This window comes from Balaenoptera borealis, assembly GCF_965194805.1.
Source record: "Balaenoptera borealis genome assembly, chromosome: 18".
NCBI classification, from domain to species: domain Eukaryota; kingdom Metazoa; phylum Chordata; class Mammalia; order Artiodactyla; family Balaenopteridae; genus Balaenoptera; species Balaenoptera borealis.
This window is the reverse complement of record NC_138877.1, coordinates 12,976,484-12,996,076: the sequence shown is the minus strand read 5'-3', so window position 1 is coordinate 12,996,076 and position 19,593 is coordinate 12,976,484. Positions and strand designations below refer to the sequence as shown.

At 41.3% G+C, this 19,593-nt stretch overlaps 1 protein-coding gene across 5 annotated transcripts in view; it reads left to right on the top strand.

Moving 5' to 3' along the window:
* The window catches only part of DCLK1 (doublecortin like kinase 1), a 330,012-nt gene that overhangs the window by 158,656 nt on the left and 151,763 nt on the right, over positions 1-19,593 (top strand). For all 5 annotated transcript variants that reach the window (XM_082365403.1, XM_082365402.1, XM_082365401.1 and 2 more), the window contains exon 4: positions 11,872-11,971. In XM_082365403.1, the coding sequence (XP_082221529.1) occupies positions 11,872-11,971 (100 nt within the window). The remainder of the gene's footprint in view (positions 1-11,871; positions 11,972-19,593) is intronic.

Sequence of the window (19,593 nt, the reverse complement as noted above, 5' to 3'; positions counted from 1 at the left end):
ATGCTATATAAATGTTTGTCTTAGCTGCAAACGTTTGAGTTGGGGTACAATAAAAGTAATTTTTTCATATAATAATTTTAGAATGTAATTTTCGGTTGCACTTGGACTGAATACTACTGGAATCATTATGCTCAACTAGAAGTGGTTAAGCATGCACCAGCCAGAACACTGACCAATATGTTACTTATAACACACAGGAGACAAAAGGCTGTATCCTCAGCTCATTTAAAAAATCCAGTGTTTTAGGAGCACTCCCATCGTGGAGGTGTTGATGGTGATGGTGGTGGTACGAGTGGTGATGGTGGCCATGGTGTTGATGGTCATGGGGCAGTGGTGATGGTGGTAACAGTCCTTTTGGAGATCTCAGATTTATGGGAATGTCATCATTTGAAAAACATCTTTACTTGAGAAGACTAATTTGAATCGTATAAAAAAATCCCTTTTTTTTTTAACATCTTTATTGGAGTATAATTGCTTTACAATGGTGTGTTAGCTTCTGCTTTATAAAAAAAAAAAAAATCCCTTTTAATGTCAAGCTGTAAAGTCAGACAAGTAGATTAGAAATAGAAATAGAAAGATTGAAAACAACCAACTCCATACTTTAATGTCAAGCAATTTACAAATTTTCCTGGAAGAAGCATGCTTCCATGGGTTTGAGAATATCATTTTTTGCCTGTAACCTCAAGTGACAAGCCAGTGCACAAGAACATAAAAAAGCAGAGTGTTTGTCTTTATATTTTTATCCCTCAAATAGATACCAATTCTTTGGATTGTGATTTTCTTGTAAACCTTTTTAAAAAATCAGGTTTTACCGAAGGGTACTTGTGAGGAATCAACGTAATGTTAGTTAAGTCTCTCTTTGGGGCCTGGCACATCATAGGCCTTTGCACTGGTCTTGGGCTCCTGAAACATCAAGGGGGAAATAAGTCATGCACTGATTCACTGGTCATGTGCACATAGAGATAAGAGTCAATAAAATTGCAAGAGAGCTAAATGCTTTAAGTACATCTTTAACTCCTGATCAGAGAAACCATATCTGAGAGTGCTGCCTTGAGCAGGTTTTGTGGGCTGTGTTTGGCCCTCTGGGTTTGAAGCCCAACCTTTGTGATCCACGCTTCCTAATTCACCTGCACGCCAGGAACCCCGCCGCAGAGCACCTTAAGCCAGCTTTTCAGTGACTTCTTTCCTTTGTCCTAAGTTTAATTTGCCCCACACCTATTCTGTTCAGGGTATTTCCCAGGCTTACGAACATTTAGTGGAAGCATCTCAGAGCATCACTTTTTTGTCCTTCCTCTTGACATTGACAAACGGTGACCCTGCTCCGCCACAAATACAAGCAAGTAGAATAAACACGCATGAAAGAACACACTTCCGTAAATCTTTTTGGGAGGTGTAATTATTTTCGAGGAGCTTTATATGGATGTTTCTAGATCAAAAGTTGCGTGGACTGAATGCAGCCCAGAAGAACCTTTTGTATGGATTTGTTTACGTGGTGTTGCAGATACATTTTTTTTAAGTTGGGGGATATTAAATTTGACAACAATTCTTATTTAAATATGAAGTCATAAAGTACTGCAGGGTGACACAGCACTTGGTGCTGCTGGCTTTAGACGTGGCATTTATTATCCTTTTTGCTACAGTCACCACTGATGTTTGCCTGGTCCTCCTCCCTCATCTGTGTTCTCTGCCAAGCCCAGGCTGGACCTGTGTTGTGACTTCCACCGAGGGCAGCCAGAGCACCTCTCGGCATTGGCAGTGAGAGCTTGAAGTATTTCTCGGACTTGTTTGAAGCTACCATTATGCCCAGCACCTCTGTTCAAATGTTAAGCAGACAGCTCAGTATTAACTCTCGGTGCCACATTTTCCCCTTGGGGATTGTTTTTCCTCATCTGCTCTGAAAAGCTCTGTATTCGTTGGCTTCATGTGTCTCATAATAGTTTTATGTCTTCTTTTTCCAGTGATCATAGTATCATGTTTCTGCCTAATTAGAAACTGAGTCGCAATCTCCACTACCTATTTACATGGATCTTTTAGAAGATCCTCTCAACAACAGCATGTAAGTTTAACTCTTTCTCTAGCCCTGAAAAGAATGACTTGAATCAGGCTTGTCAAATAACCCAGTTCTTGGGCGTGACAGTCCTCAGCTTGAACATCCATTGCCTTAGTCTGTTAGGGCTGCTGTAACTCAATACTGTAGGACTTCCCTGGTGGCGCAATGGTTAAGAACCTGCTTGCCAATGCAGGGGACACGGGTTCGAGCTCTGGTCTGGGAAGATCCCACATCCCACGGAGCAACTAAGCCCGCGCGCTCTAGAGCCCGTGCTCCGCAACAAGAGAAGCCACCTCAGCCAAGAGTAGCCCCCGCTCGGTGCAACTAGAGAAAGCCCACACGCAGCAACGAAGACCCAACGCAGCCAAATAAATTAAATAAATATATAAATAAATAAATAAAAATAAAAACAAAAAAAGTACTGTAGTCTGGGTGGGTCATAAACAACAGAAATTTATTTCTCACAGTCCTAGAGGCTCAGAAATCCAAGATTGAGTGTCTGGTAAGAGCCTGCTTCCTAGATGGCCATCTTTTTGCTGTAAACTCACCTGGCAGAAGGGGCAAAAGAACCCCCTCAGCCTTCTTTTATAAGGACCCTAATCCCATGACCTAATCACCTCCCAGAGGCCCTACTTTCCAGTACCATCACATTGGGGGCTAGGATTTCAGTGTATAGATCTGGGGGGACACATTCAGACCGTAGCATCCATCTTGAGGTAAGTGGTATGCGTTTGCTTCTGAGCTCAGATCAGAGATTATTTGTGCCCTCTTTAAAGGGACGACTTTGTGACTGCTTCCACGTTCTTGGACTATGGTTTAACTCCTTAAGTGAAGAGTGGCAGGTAGAGTAAGCGATTTCTTTTTAATAGATTTTATTTATGTATGTATGTATGGCTGCGTTGAGTCTTCATTGCTGTGCGCGGGCTTTCTCCAGTTGTGGCGAGCGGGGGCTACTCTTCATTGTGGTGCGCGAGCTTCTCATTGCGGTGGCTTCTCTTGTTGCGGAGCATGGGCTCTAGGAGCGCAGGCTTCGGTAGTTGTGGCATGCGGGCTCAGTAGTTGTGGCGCACGGGCTTAGTTGCTCCGCGGCATGTGGGATCTTCCCAGACCAGGGCTCCAGCTCGTGTCCCCTGCATTGGCAGGTGTATTCTTAACCACTGCGCCACCAGGGAAGCCCTTAGAGTAAGCTATTTTAAGGATGTGGTAGCCAACAGGAGGGAAGTCTCAGGAGAAAGCAAACACAGCCGTGGGATTGAGGTTACATTAACTTGTCAAGAGGGCAGAATTGGAGGCCTCTGAGGTCAGCGCTGTTCTCCACACTCCTCTTTCCCAGATGTTCAAAGCTTTTAGTATTCCGTTCTCAAATGATAGCCCCAGATTCCTCAGCATGATGCCTGGCCCAGAGACCTACCATGCCTGACCAGTGCCAGCACTAATAGTAGCAGCTGCCCATCCCCCTGTGCCTTCCCTTTGGGCCAGTAGTTACTGAGGGCTTTAACTACCTTCATTCATTGAATCCTCAAGGAACTCTGCACAATAAGCCCCATTTTACAGATGCAGAAACTGAGGTTGAGGACGTTTAATAGCTGCCCAAGGTCACATACCTATTAGGTGGCAGAGCCAATGCCCCCTGTCAGTATTTGGTAATAGAGGGTCACTTTACTCCTAAAAAAAAAAAAAAAAAAAAAAGAAGAAGAAGAAGAAAAAGAGATGTTAGTATTTAAAAAATAGGATAAGTAATGAAAGGTCAATCATTTAGAATAGGTTGCTGTCCCATGAAGGATGGTGACCCTGTATGAAGAGCGCATTGGTCCATCGGAGAGGGTGCTCCACGGCGGTCTTCCCTAGCTGATGTCCGTGTGAGCCAGCGGCTGAGAACACGCTCAAGGAATAGATGTACTTTCCATTCCATAATTGTTGGGATTTTTTTTTCTGGGTGACCCAGCAAATTAAATTGCTTGCATTTCAAAAGAGAACGTTTCTTTTTTCCATTTCTTTTAAGCACCAGCATGTTATTCCAGTGTTAGCTCCTAGCCAATTCTGAATTTCAACAATATTACCCACTTTTGCAAAAAAAGATCCTAGAGCTTCAAACTTGTAAAAAGCACTTTGAGGATCTTTCTTTTCTTCTCTCTGTTACTATTATTTTACTATTATTAGAATAATGTATTGCTTTTCTCACTGGTTATATCTTTTTCTGGGGAAGAACCAGAGTTTCTTGAAAATATTTTTCTTTATTAGAAATTTCTTTTTTTTTTCATCTTTACTGGAGCATACTTGCTTTACACTGTTGTATTAGTTTCTGCTGTACAACAAAGTGAATCAACTATACGTATACACATATCCCCATATCCCCTCCCTCTTGCGCCTCCCTCCCACCCTCCCTATCCCACCCCTCTAGGTCGTCACAAAGCATCGAGCTGATCTCCCTGTGCTATGCAGCAGCTTCCCGCTAGAATTTCTAGCTAGAAGAGCAATTGTAAAATAAACTACCATTTGCATAAGTTTGTCATCAAAGAAATGAAAAAGTGATAAAGGAACAATGGAGAATGTATTTTTGTGACAATAACATAACATATTCCTAATATTTGGCTATAGACTAATTGTAGACATATTTTAGAACCAGAAAGGTATGGAATTACATGATTATAGAACAGGAAAATTCACAATGGTTGACTTATAATATGTGTCATAACAACGCTCAATGCTAAGAGTTAAGAAATGAAGCCAAGTATGGAATGAAATTGGAAGAGAAATCTTCTCAAAATTAAGTTTTGACAGGAGGAGGGGCCCTATGTGTGCCAAGTTTTAACTGAGAGCTAATTATAATGGTCATATTATGAGTTGTGTAGAAAGGAGATTGTTGATTCTGGTGCCTTAGATACACAGGTGACTGGACTTATTTTCAAAGGTCTAAGTATTCCTTTTTGATAAAGATTATCTCATCAAAATGTAGACAACAGAACCTTTAAAGCTACCCTCTTTAACTGGTATCAAGAAGAATGAGAAATTATTATAATTAGTATTATATCCTTTTTTAAAAAAAGAAAATTGAAACAGAAAGGATAGGCATACTCAATGATTCCAATAAATGGACTGAATTTCTTGGCTTTTATTTTTTGTGGTGGTTTCTAATTTCACTTAAAATACGTTAAATAGGTGACAGTGAAATATTTTAGCGTCTCTACCATACCAGGAGACACCTGATAAAGACACAGTGGCTGGTGTGGCTTCGAACATATGAGGCATGGCTGCAGAGATATCCCTAATTTCGTTGGTAGAGGTCACTCTTGTAAAGAAAATCTCATCATACAGGCGCTGCTGAGAACCTCACCCTGTTCCCTGATGTCAGCGTCACCATGGAGATCTCATTCCAGTGAGGGGGAATGGATTCCACAGTCCTGCTTTGGAAATGTGTAAATAGCAGATGCTTTTATTGCCTTTGTTTGAATCTGTGCCCTTGCAGAGCAACTCAAACCGGAAGCTCAGCAGAGGAAGTCCATATTTGTCTGCTGTGATTTTTTTTTTTTCCCCCCCCCTCCATGTAAGCAGCTTGGTCCCCTGGGATGAGAGTGCATAAAGACAAGTTAATGGGAAAGCTATGAATTCAGATTTCACATAAAGAATGTCAGAAAACTGAATAATGTTTTCCTTGAGTCAAATAAATAATTCAAACTTGCTTTAATAATTTTTTTAGACACTTTTTATTATAAGCTATTAATGTACAATATATGGGATAACTAAATGGTTTTATCAACTGAAATTTATAATATAAAATGGAAGGGTACATGTTTCTATGAATTTGAATAGACTTGTTTTCCTGAAACTTGGTAGTTAAGAGCCTGCATTTGAATTCTAACTGACCTGGTGTCAAATTCCTATTGATCTTCTGTTAAATCTGGCTAAATTTTTTAAAATCTTAAAATAGGGAAAATAGTAGCATCTAACTATTGTTTAATAGTCTGTCTCCTTCATAGCAGAGAGGCTTAAATGTATACAATAATGTATATTGAAGATTAAGTATAGTAATATGTATAGAAATATTCTTGTTGCTGTATCACACCCAAAAGAGAACTTTCATCTTTTCTTTATATCTTCATCACACAATTACTGTGGTAAAACAGAACCATTACAGAAACTGATAAGCAAGAGAATTTAAGTAACTGGTCCAAGTGTGTACAATGACTATGGCAAATCTGTGCTCAGAACTTAGGTATCCTGATCCTCATTCAAAGGCTTTTTCCAGCACATCTGGCAATTATAATCATCCATGTTTTTTCAGATACGGTGGTTATGGTATCATGCTAACCACCACCAGGGATAAAGTCGGATGCAATAAATGGAATGTTTATATTTGGGATTAGATTTTCACATAGTAACCAAAGTGTTAGGTAAGAACTGAATATTAATTGATGGAATATTGAGCCTTGTGTGCTATAAACTGATTACCTCTTTTATGAATTGTATACAGTACATACATAATTTCTTTTCTAGTGTAGGGACATTTCAACAGAGGACACTTTTCGCAGAGGAATACACATCTCCGGTTCCCACAAAACTAAAAGTTGGTGACAGACCCCGAGAGGCCCTGATTAAGATAATGGTTCATAGAGCTATATATACGCGTAGAAGCAGGTAAACATATTTGCAGATGACTGTCACAGCATCATTTCAGTGGAAACTTGATGGAAATCAGAGGCATGAACCCAACTTCTTGTTAGCAACTTCTACCAGCTTTGCACCAATTCCCTGATACTAATTCAAAGTGTGCTTTGCACCAAAATAATTACACCAGTAGAACCCCTGTTCTCAAAGTGAGAAGGGGCACTCATGTGCTACATTTGACCCAAATCTACTTAGCAAAGAAGGCTGTTTGTTGTGCCCAGGAGTTACATACTAAGTTTTTTAAAAAATGTTTCATTTGTTTATATTAGGTATACATTTGATTTATACTTATTTGGAAGGAAAACTATATTTGGGCTAATAAAAATAGCTAAAATTTATTGAGGATTTATTCTCTTCAGATTCACAGTCGAATTCTTAAAACCACCAGTATGATAAACGGAGGCACAAAGAGATTAGCATCTACGGGGCAGAGCTGGGTGAATGCAGAATCCGGGCTTTGACGATAGGGCTGTGCTCTTGGGAAATGGTGCCAGAGCAGATGTTCCCATTGTGACACAGAATCGCACTCAGGGAGGCACTGCCTCTGCCCTAAGTTTAGGATCTTTAGAAGCAGGGTTTCCGGACTTGCTCAAGTCAGTGGTGATGGCAGAGCACGATCTGCACCCCAGCTGCCTGCCTCCAGACCCATGACAAGCCACTGGAAGGTACTGCAGGTTACTCTCTGCTGAATTACTAATTCACCGCAGTGTGTGAGGAGTGTCAGTCTGTGCACATATGTGCCGGAAATGAATAGGGGAAGGATGAGGGCAGCCGTATTCTCAAGGCCTAGCACGGTGGCTGGCAAGTAATAGGTGCCCAGTGAACATTTATTGAGTGAAGACTAGGTGTTCAGAGCAGGGGCGAGTCACTTTGGATTGGAGTGGATAGAGAAGGTAAGGCTTGGCTCTTCAACTGAGCCGTGACTCATAGGAGAGATTTGAATAGGCAAAGAGTTAGTAGGAGGGGATACCTAATGGGGAAAAAAAAAATCATACCAAAGCCACACACGCATAGGAAAGGAAAAGCCCTTTTCCAAGGAGACTAAGTAAAGCAGATAAACTGGAACATGTTTCAGGTTGGAGCATACTACTTAGATTTATCTTTCCATCGATCCATCCCTCCATCGATCCATCCCTCCATCGATCCATCCCTCCATCCATCCATCCCTCCATCCCTCCCTCCCTCCATCCATCCATCCCTCCATCCCTCCCTCCATCCCTCCATCCATCCATCCATCCCTCCATCCATCCCTCCATCCATCCATCCATCCCTCCATCCATCCCTCCCTCCCTCCATCCATCCACCCATCCAATGCTTATTAAGTATCAGGCACCATGTCATGGGTAAACCTACCATAGACTTGAAAGATAGGTTGGAACCAGATTTTGAGGAGTCTGGAATGCCAAGCTCAAAGATGAACTTTAATTTGATGATAAGCCATTGATGCTTTTCTGAGCCATGGAGGGAGATGGTGAAAGTTTTCTGAGGAGAAGGAGATTAAGAGAATTAAATAGGACCAGTGGGAGAGAAAGGAGATGGGAGTGAGAAAAACCATGAGAGGGAAATGCTAAGGTCCACAGGTGAGAGGCTAAGCTCTGGACTGATGTGGTGATGGGGGTGAAGAGGAGGGGCAGGAAAGGCCTGGGTTTGGGAGACGGTACAGAGGCAGCATCTGTGGCCATGGAGACAGTGGAGGTGGGTGTATGCTGACTATACCAACTCTTCTGGGGGCAGGAGAATGATGGTTAAACAGGAACAGGTTGGACTTTCTCTTCTCAAACTTCTTATCTCTGCCTTTGCATCTTCCCTGGATCTAATCTTGATGGATGATTCCAACATCTGATACCTACCAACCAGAGAGTTCATGAAAGAATAGGTCAACTCTCACTATCTTGTTGTAGCAAGGAGCATTTTGTTTTTAATCCATAAATGGAACTTATTTCTCAAAGCCGGTTACCACGCTGACTTTTGAGAACCTCAGACTTAAAAAGGAATAACAATGTGTAAATATATAAAATCAGATCATTATGCACAACATTGGTTTTACATTTCTCTATCTTTTCTAATCTTTTGATATCAGAATGTATGGTAATGCCTAAAGGAAAGTTCTCAAAGTATATTGGCCTAGAGAAAAGGGTTATAAATCTTCCTCTGTTATTCTTTATTGTTAGATGGAATACATTTACAGCTACCTCTATATCAGTGATAAAGAGTGAGACCGTGGATAATTGAAGGGCATAGATTATCCTGAATCCATATTTATTGTAACCTTGTGTTTAAGCCTCTGCTATCAACTGTTTTACCAAGGCTTCTAACGGGGAGCAGTTTTATAAATTTGAATTTGATCTACTGACCGTACCCACCTTCTCTGGTGGGAGGTTGTGAGCAGGGAAATGGCTAAATGGTGCCAGAGCAGAAAGCATAGAAAACATCACAGTTTCTGACAGTTGAACAAATTCTTGATTTTAGTCACTGAAAATTGAGACGTAAATGAATACATGTTGCTTGGCATTGAAAGGACTTTTCCCTTTTTTTGTGCTGAGCGATGACAGTTACTTTTCCTTAACCATCACTGCGTTCCTTTTACGTTCTTGGAATCCTGGAGTTGGAAACAACATCAAAAGTTCATCCTTTTTCAGTTCCCACTTGCCAACAGAATTATACCTAAACTGTCCAAGCTGCATCATTGTCTGTTCCGTTCTCTGAGCCTGAGTCTGGAAGGCTGGTCATGGGATTATGATGGGTGGGAGTTGGCTGGCAACCTGCTTCTAACACGCTATAGTTTTGATAGTTATTTGTCTGCTTAGCAGTGGCATAAAATAGGCACCAGTAGATGAATGTCTTCTCGTTGGCCATCTGATGCTCTAAAATGCAAATGATGGGACTGTGAGGAAAGAAAGGACAGTTTCTTTTGGAAAACAGTACTTTTCATCCATCAGAGCTTTGTCATCATAAAGTTGGGTGCAAAGCCTGGCACAGAGTAGGCCCAGCATAAATGTTTGAATGATTTAAAAATTTAGCCAATAAATATTTATCAGCTAGAGAAATATGGCTGCTCAGGAGTAGGGTAAGTAACTCTTATTTCCTTTGTGTGTTCTTTTCACTTATGGCTGTCAGCACAGTACCAAAGGGACCCTGGTCAAACACGAGTCCATACCAATGCGGGTGAGAAGAGTTCCAGAATCAAACAAGTCTGGGAAACACTATATTCTTCTATCATCTCCTCTTTGGAGTTGCAGTGTACATTAGCACACTAAGGGTTTTGAGAAGACCAGAAATAAAGAAACCTGTTTATACTGGTTAAATATTTCCCAAATCTCTTTGGCCATAGGACCATTTTGGGCACAAATGCTATTAATCATTCTCACTTTAGGAAATACTGCTTTTTTAGGGTTAATTCACATTTTGCCTGAAAAAGGCAGGGTTTCCCATTCTTACTCATTTTTGTATGCATGTGTGCTGTATGCTAATGGACATACAGTTGGCACAATTTGGACTTCTGCACGTAAAATGACAACGGCCTGTGTAGGGTTGGTTGGGATGATACCCACGCTGATAAAGAAAGCTGGGGTGAGGAGTGCTGTGTCATAAAGGTAAAAATGAACAGGGTCGTGGTTGGAATCTGACAGAAAGAGAGGAGTGAAACGGACAGTGGGTTCTGAATTCAAAGAGCCTGTTTTTAACCCAAGTAGACAGAGCTTCTGACACAAGTCTTAAGACCTTGGGTCCGTCTTCCTCGATGATTTCAAGGTTCCTCTTAAGTCACCTGTGTTTTCAAAGCTTTTGCAGGCAGAATAAGCACTGACAACCAGGAATGTCCCTCACTCATACTTAATGCTTACTATCAAACTGTTAGAGAAATATCATTCTTAAAACCTCAGCCAAGCGATTATTTGGAAATGAGAGATTATTTGAGAAAAACTATCTAAAGCCTCCACAGCATTGCATTTGAGACTCTAAAGTGTTCTCCCAACTTATTTCTGGAAGTCCTACAGCATCTTTGACTTGTCAGGGTCATGCTACTGACAAGGAGCAGAACCCCACAGGTGCTCTGTGGATGAAGCTACCAACAGATAAGGGAGGGGCTCGTAGGAAACACAGACCAAAAATATCTCACACATCAGACACAGGGAAGCTTGTCTCTGGTCCTTAAATATCCAAGGGAAAGTGCAATAGATAAATAAGAAAGTCTGTTTCATGCAGCTCTGAATGGTGCCTTCAATTGACCGCTTTACGATCTGCTCCAAGCAGTCAAAGAAAGTTGAAAATAGATAGAAATCAGCAGTGTTTCCGGTGCCTTCTGCTGGCATTATACACACTGTGAACAAAAAAATATTACACCGCACGTCCACGTATCCACAGACAGAGAGCAATAAGCTTGAAATTATTCATCTGGACCACATTTACTCGGAAAGCGGCCTTTAGCTCTCAAAGTTCGTATTGGAGAAGAAATTGAATAAATATCAAAAAGTTGTTTAAAAACTTTCCCTTTGCGTGACTACAAGCTGGGGAGCCCACAGGAGTGTTAAAGTTTAGCTTAGCTTGAGTGCAGGGCATACAGTTCCTACGTATCTAAATCTCAGAAATAACTGACTTTTTCTATTATTCCTTGTATGAAGGGTGCCATTTTTGTTTTAGCTAGAGGTAGAATGGGTCTCAAGGAGATTGTTATATTCTTGTTAGGATATAAATACTCTTCTCCAGTTGTTACCCCAATGATCATCGTGTGTATGGCAACTACGGCATCAGTTACTAGAAAATGTATTTGTGCTAAAATCAGATGCTGACTTTTATTGCTATCAAGGACTGTTACATTCGGAAGAGTGAAGGAGCGCTCCTTTTCCACATGTTGCTGCATCCTCTCTGTTATGAAAATAAAGGGTTCTTACCTCATATCCTATTGATATATCAAGTAATAAATGTGACAGTTACCGGTTCTGTTTTCCTTATCCCGTCTTCCTGCACCACTGAAATGGAACAAGTTTCTTACTAGTAACAGATGCTTGAAACCTTCTTTTGAAATTCCTCTGGAGAAGCTGCCCTGTTGATTCCATTAGATGGGAAGCGGCTTTATGCAGATGTCCACTTGCAGGGATGCATTGTTGTAATTGCTGTTCTGCTGACCCCTTGCTGAGTGCCATGCTTTTCTCTTGTAGGTGATGTGCCTTCAGGACTTTTTTGGTGACGATGACATTTTTATTGCATGTGGACCGGAGAAGTTCCGTTACCAGGATGATTTCTTGCTAGATGAAAGTGGTAAGGAAAAAAAAAAAAGTTCAAAACCAGGGGAAATTTGAGGCAGCTTTCCAAAATGAGCTGCACCAGGCCAAGATTATGTCAACTCTAAAGCTACCAAATCAGTTTCAGATCCTCAACCAACATGGCTTTTCCATATCTTGAATTTCTTTGATTTTTTTTTTAATATAGAAAACAGATGAAATGATAATTGGAAAGGTTAAATCATTTAAAGGCTAAATTACCAGTGGCTAATTTACAACCATTTCATAACTAAATTGATGTTCTATAGAAAAATCATGGTGCAGATTTCTACATTTTTAATTATATATTTTTGTCAAAATGCATAGTTGAAAGATGTGTAACATAAAATTATTGAGTATATGTCTAGACTCAGCTTTCGCATGGCCTCCTTTATCCTTTAGGTCCTAACTGAGAAAGATGGTTTCGTGTCCTTTTCCTTTAAATACTTCAGAATTTGTATGTCATTAGAATCTATGAAGGATCAAAAGAGAGGAGGGAAGCTTCCTTCCATTTAAAATGGAATGTGATTTTTTTTTTTTTACATTTGACAGAGGGGGAACAGTTGATAAAGAGGGAAAGGTGCATCTTAGGAAATGAATGTACAAGGTTGTAACTTCAGGGAAGATGTTCTTTGATACCATAAATCATCTCAGAATCTTAACAGCATCACAGGGAAGATTATTGCCCTGAGCAGAGAGACCTTTCCTTGATCATATTACTTCTGATTTAATTAGGGGCATAGTACATATTTATTGACAATTCAAACTGTTGCTAGTTGGAAATACTTTTTGACGTGATAGTGAATTTCTTGCTTAGATGAATGCATATAAATCAGTGAGTTTTTGAGTAAGTGGATGGGAAATACTGGAGCTCCAATACAGCTGATGTACATTCACGTAGAGTATCTACGTATCACGTAGTTACATGCATTTAAACACACTACAATTATTTTGTCATTTTAACATGACTTAGGGTATATAGGGAGGGATAAGAATAAGAGAGATTGTCCCTTTATCATGAAAACTTTAAATGCCCAATAAAAGTTTATATAGATATATCCCTTGAAGAGATTTAAGTCATTTTGGTTGAAAGGGCTTAACTGGAAGAGTGGTTTGGTGTCTCTTTCCCTCTAAATACCTTCCATCTTTATCTCTGATAGACTATCCTTGGGGGCACAGATTTATGTACACCTATCACACATATAATGTCCTCTAGGAGGGCCTTCTTCAGGATGAGACAGCTTTGCCATTGTGCAAAACAGCTGAATGTTAGGAGTCAGGCAGAAGAGCCGGCAGCACAGTTTTGAGAAAAAATAAACTGCCTTGACTTTCGATTTAAAGAAAATAGCTGTTTCTGATGGAATGGTCTGAGAGACCAGATGCGTTCTGAAATGAGAGTTTCATTTGTTGCTTTGATACGGAAAGCAGCCTGTCAGACTCGAACTGGAATACAGCTCAGTTTCAAATCAGCAGAGTTGGCCTGGGGTTCCCTAGCCCTCCATCTCTACCCAGCCCCCAGGTAGACTTGGGGCTTCTCCCCGACCCTGCCTTGCTTGGTGTGGCCTTGGGGCTGGGCTTTCCCTCTTGACAACGGGCTCTTAACCTCAGAACGCTGCAGCCTACTTGTGTCCATCTGCGATGGTGGGCAGGCAGGCTTTCTGGAAAGTACAACAGAAAAATCCCTTGTACTCTCCCTTTAGAAACCTTTCTTATTAATAGGAATGCATATATATATACACACATGCACATGTGTGCACGCACACACACGCATCAAGGGATATTGCCCATCACATATGGCTTGGCCATTTGAAGGACCACTTCAAACTATTTTAGTGAGAAAGTGAGAACTTCACATCCTTTCCCGGGATGAATATACCCTAAGCATTTCTTGGTGTGAAATACATTTGCTGAGTGACAGTGTCCTCCCCCCCAACCCATCCTCAGAGAAACACGTGGATTGGGGGAGGGGGTAGAAAGAAGTCTAAATTGAGATTTTTACTTCCTTGGATGAACCTACCCTGAGACTAAATTCACACGTTGACAACTGCAATTTCCCTGTTGCTTGTACAGCATGTTCTGGTGCTAATGTATTAACATTTGGATCTTTTCTTAAGTGCTCTGAGCATGATTGAGCCCAGCTTATTTGTACCTGCTAAATGGTATTTGCACGTTGAGGCTTCATTTGGCCTCTTCCATAGTAGCTGCCTAAGAGGAGTGTCAGCAGGGGGCCCAGGAATCTACTGAATTAATACTGGCGCAGGGCTGTGCTTGATTTAATGGTGCCAAGAAGTGGTCCTTTGCCACAAGGCAGCACTTTTATTTTACCTCTCAAAATTAACCCAGCTCCCAGTGTGTTCAGGATTAGCAATAATACATCCCCCCTAATTACTGCTGGGAAAGCTTCTGGAGATGGCTCGTGAGGTCTTTGCGGTGAGGCGTTCTGCCATTACAGACGTTTATTTCATGGGGCCACAGTAGAGCCAGATCAATATTAGAAACTGCAGGGGAGCCTCCTTCCTCCCCTGTTTTCGCATGGAAAAAAAAAAAAAAGCCTTTCTTCTTCCAGCTCCAAATGTAACCATTTTAGCAATATCGTCATCAATCACTGGATTCTTAGCACCTTCTACCATGGTGGATGCAGCACTATATATAGAGGCAGAGAGGCCAACAGATCCTTCCCCTGCGTGGCTTGTGGTCTAATTTAGAAATGATGAAACATAGTCAAGGGAAATGCCAAATTGGAGACAGGAAGCTTCACATGGTTTTGCTTGTATATTGATGATAAACTGATGAATGTATGATTTGCTGCCATTAAAAAGTGAGCGGATTTTGTTGAGAAATGCCTGCCTCTTCCCTAGGAGGGATAAGTAACTCCTTGGTGAGGAGACTGTCACAGGCTGTCACCTTCTGTTCACCCCCCAGCCTCAAGCCAACACCCTCAAATGCACCTGACCAGTCTCTTCACCAATTTACTTCACCCCTGCCAGGCGTCTAAACCTCACCCGTCCTTTTTTTAAAATTAAATTAAATATTTTTATTGAAGCATAGTTGATCTACAATGTTGTATTAATTTATGCTGTACAGCAAAGTGATTCAGTTATGTATATGTGTGTGTGTGTATACACATTCTTTTTTATATTCTTTTTCATGATGGTTTATCACAGGATATTGAAGATAGTTCCCTGTGCTCTGCAGTAGGACCTCGGTGTTTATCCATTCTCTGTATACTAGTTTGCATCTGCTGATCCCAGACTCCCACTCCATCCCTCCCCCACCCCCTCCTTCCCCTTGGCAACCACAAGTCTGTTCTCTATGTCTGTGAGTCTGTTTCCGTTTCGTAGATCAGTTCATTTGTGTCATATTTTAGATTCCATATATAAGTGATATCATATGGTATATTTGTCCTTTCTGCTCATCCTCTCTGTTTACCAATTCCCGAGTGTCCTTGATTCCAGTGTTAATAAGCATGACTTAAAACTTGCACGTTTTTGCTTAGGTGTTGTATTTGCTTTCTAGGGCTGCTGTAACAAAGAACCACAGTGGCTTAAAACAACAAAAATTGATTCTCTAACAGTTCTGAAGGCCAAAAGTCCAAGATCAAAGTATTGGAAGGGCTGTGCTCCTTCCGAAGGTTCTAGGGAAGAATCCTTCTGTGCCTCTTCCTAGTTGCGGACGGTTGCCATTAATCCTTGGTATCCCTGGCTTGTTGTAGCATCACTCCCGCCTCTGCCTCCATCCTCACTTGGGCTTCTCTGTGTGCCCAAATGTCCCTCTTCTTATCAGGACATCAGATATTGGATTAGGGTTCACCCTAATCCAGTATGACCTCACCTTAACACGATTACATCTGCAGAGATTCTATTTCGAATAAGGTCACATTCACAGGTACCAGGGTTAGGTCTCTGACATATCTTTTTTGGGGGGGGACAAATATTGTTTGGAGTTGTCCAGATTTTATTTGAACTGGAGTTACAAGTAAACTCATTTTCCCTTGTTTGTTTTGTCCTGCCTTTCGATTTGCACAGTTATAGCTTTATCGTAATTAGAATACATAAACAACAGAGCTGTGGTAAGGCTGTCTCTCCTCTTACCTTTTATAGGTAGGATCACTCACCAGGGGACCAGAGGGATGGGCTGAGAATTTCAGCAATGCACTTGACAGAGCCCCTCTTGAAATCCCTTTGACTAAGATGAAAATGTACGGTCTGAAGGATAGAGGTGGTTGTGTTTTTAATTGATTGAACTGCCTCATCCAGAAAGTGTCAATAGTGATTTATAGGTGGAATATGCTGGGAGCGATCTCTGTTAGAATTGGCCCCATAAGGTCTCTGAAGGGAGGGGCTGTTTGTTGGCTGAGAGTCACACCCCAAGGTTCTTCCTTGGATTCTGTATAGTTTAGCATCGTTAGCAATGCCCATTTGAGAAAGTTGATGGTGTGTGGGTGAAATCATCTGGGAGGGGAACTAATATGGTAGAAGACAGGTGAGGATCCACAGAATTTTAACAGGATGGATTGTATCTAGGAAGATAAAGTTGAATTGGCATAAACAGGAAGTAGAGCTCTTGGGACTTTTTTTTTTTTTTTTTTTTAAAGCCAGTGCTACAAGCTTGGTTAGGAGCAATGTATTTTAACAGTAGCACATGTGAAGATTACTTTTAGTGGACTGCAGGCTTCTTACGAGATGCGGCTCATTTGCTGTATTATTGTCGGCATATCACGTATTATTAAACCATAGAGCCCCTCTGATTGAAGATGGCAAATGTTGACTGAAACAAAAATTAAAAGTGTTACTCAAAATTCACAAAAATGAGTGTAGAAGTATAGTAAGTCTAGCATAAAAGTACAGAATAAAGGTAAATAACTAAGCTTTCACATGATGATTTTTGTTAAGTTTGTAGCGTTTATACTTTTGAAGTTATGAAAGTTTCAAACTGCACTAAGGCTTTGGGGAGACTGAGTGTGTGTGTCCACACACACCAGGTCCTGTCTCTGGGGAATGCCAGCCCAGCTTTTTCCTGCAATGGAAAGACCCACCTGGAGTGTAGTGTTCTTTCTGGGTATGTGATTCCAGAAGGGAAATTTCCTCTCTTATGGACCCCCATGGTGTCAGGTACCCAGAATCCACTTGATAAATGTTTCTAGAGATATTCCATCCTGCCCACTTTCCAAGGACTCATGTCCTGAAGGAGATGAAGCAGAAGTGCCCTGCACCGCTGATTGCTTTCCCCAACTCTGGGTGATAGGAAAATGGGGTTAGAACCTAGTGTAGTAGAAACAGTATTGGGACAGGGTTAGAACAGTGGTCCCCAACCTTTTTGGCCCCAGGGACTGGTTTCTTGGAAGACAGTTTTTCCACGGACAGGGGGCGGGGGGGATGGTTCAGGTGGTAATGTGAGCAGTGGGGAGCCATGGGGAGCGATGGGGAGCAACGGATGGCGCTTCCATTGCTTGCCCGCCGCTCACCTCCTGCTGTGCGACCCGGTTCCTAACAGGCCGCGGACCGCTACCGGTCCACGGCCCGGCGGTTGGGGACCCCTGGGTTAGAAGACAAAGGTCTGGTCCAAGCTCCGTGTCCTACTTGCTGTGTGGTCTCTACATCTCCAAGCCTGCTTCCTATTCTGTAAAACACCTTTTTTTTTCCCCCCCTGGGTTGTAATGGACCTCAAATGAGATAATAAATGTCAAAGCACGTTCAAAACTGTGTTCCTTATTACTCAGTGAATAACGTTAGTGAATGACACCTCAGCTGAAATACACCTCCTGGTGCCCTGCAGCTGGACTCAGCCACGTAGATGCGTTGGCTGGGCTTAATTGGAGGCAGATGTCACCAAGATTTGTTGTTGGTGCTCTTTAGAACAAGAAAAGTGATTATCTGTTGCTTTTTCCCACTCTCAACTTTTATTCCTGTGATGGAGGTAAGGGGAATTTAAGAGACCTTTGAAGATATCCACTCTTTTCTGGAGGGAATCTCTGGAAGATTAAACCAAACCACATTTAGAACCAGTCAGACTTCTAAAACTGACAATGTTTAGGAGTCCCAGGCCTTAAGTCCACATTGATTTGGGTCAAAGGGATTTTAATGGCCCAGCTGCTCTGTCCTGGGGCTGGTGATGCTGAGAAACCACGAGGTCGTTGGGAACACCGGAAAGATGCTCCGTGTCTGGATTGACGAGACCTCCTCACAAAGTGGCTTTTGAGCTACTGCTAACAAAATTCATTCATTCTTTCATGCGTCCATTCATTTATCCAGTAAGCTAAACTAACTTACCACGTGGCAGGCAGTGCTCTAGGCACCAATAATTGTAGACAGTAACACTTCCGTGAAATAGGACCCTCATATGACTTTTAATATTGCTTATGTCTAAAGATGTCAAAGGATCTTAGGTGCTGAACTTTGACTCAGAATATTAATTGTTGCTTGTTGTTCTTGTGTATTTTATCTCTTTGGAGAAGTATTACGGTGAAATATCTGATGGGTCACAACAGACTGACAGTTCTTCATAGATTTGAATTTTAATTGTACAATGTGGCTACTTTAAATTGAGTCTGTGGGCAGATTTCTTTGAGATGCTGACACCTGATGCTGGAGTACTTTATTGTTTCGGTAGATGTTGACATTAGGAATGTAAAGTTCTTATTTAAAAAAATTTATAACTGTCTTGTTGAATAATTGCCAAGTTTCTGTGACATTTCATTTTCGAATAGAAAATCTAGTGTGTTTTTTATGAGTTCCAAACAGAGAGCCCATTGGCTAACATGCTTTGCTCTTGTCAGCAAGTTCCCATTTGCCTCTTAGCTGTGGAAAAACTAAAGGGGTTCTGGAGACTTCCTCCACCATGGCTACATTTTAGCTCATGCATAAATATAAAGTCTCCTGGAACATAGTGATGTTTTCTAATTTAACCCACTGCCAAGCTGTGGAGACATATAGATACTTTGGAGACATATAGAGACATACTTTGGAGACAGCATCTAACTCAAGTACAAACTAGTTCCTTTGCTACAAATAGATAATTTTCTCCTTAGGAAAGCAAGACATTGTATAACATATGCAGTCTTTTCTTTACACTTTCTCTTCGAGTCCTCATGGGCTTCTCTTTATTGTATTCAGTAACAGTGATACCTGACTTGTTCACATGGAAAAACCTACGAAATATAACACTGAGAATGAATCCTGCACATTAAGAGTCTTGGAGACCTGTGAGTTCACCCTCCTTCCTTAGAGTTGTTCATCCATCCCCAACTAGAACCTTCTGTTCTGGCAACTTACACCTTTATAAGAAGGCCAGTTCCACTGTCCAGGAGTGCAGATTTTTAATAAGTTCTTTCTTATATTGAGCCCAAATAAATCTCACTCTAGCTTGTGCAACAGTGGTCTTAATTTTGCCCTCCAGAGCAATAAAAACCACCCACTGCCTTCATTCTTAGAAGATGAGCTTTCCTCCTAGACCATCAGGATGTTCAAAGTCATTCACAGTAAACTATTTTAGTTTCCTTTCCTTCCAGACCATAATGTCCCTAAATCTTCACTCATCTTCTCCTCTCCTTCTCCCATCTTTCAAAGGAAGAAGAGTCTTCCTTTCTAATGGGGATATAGTGTTCTTGACTTGGCCTTTTCT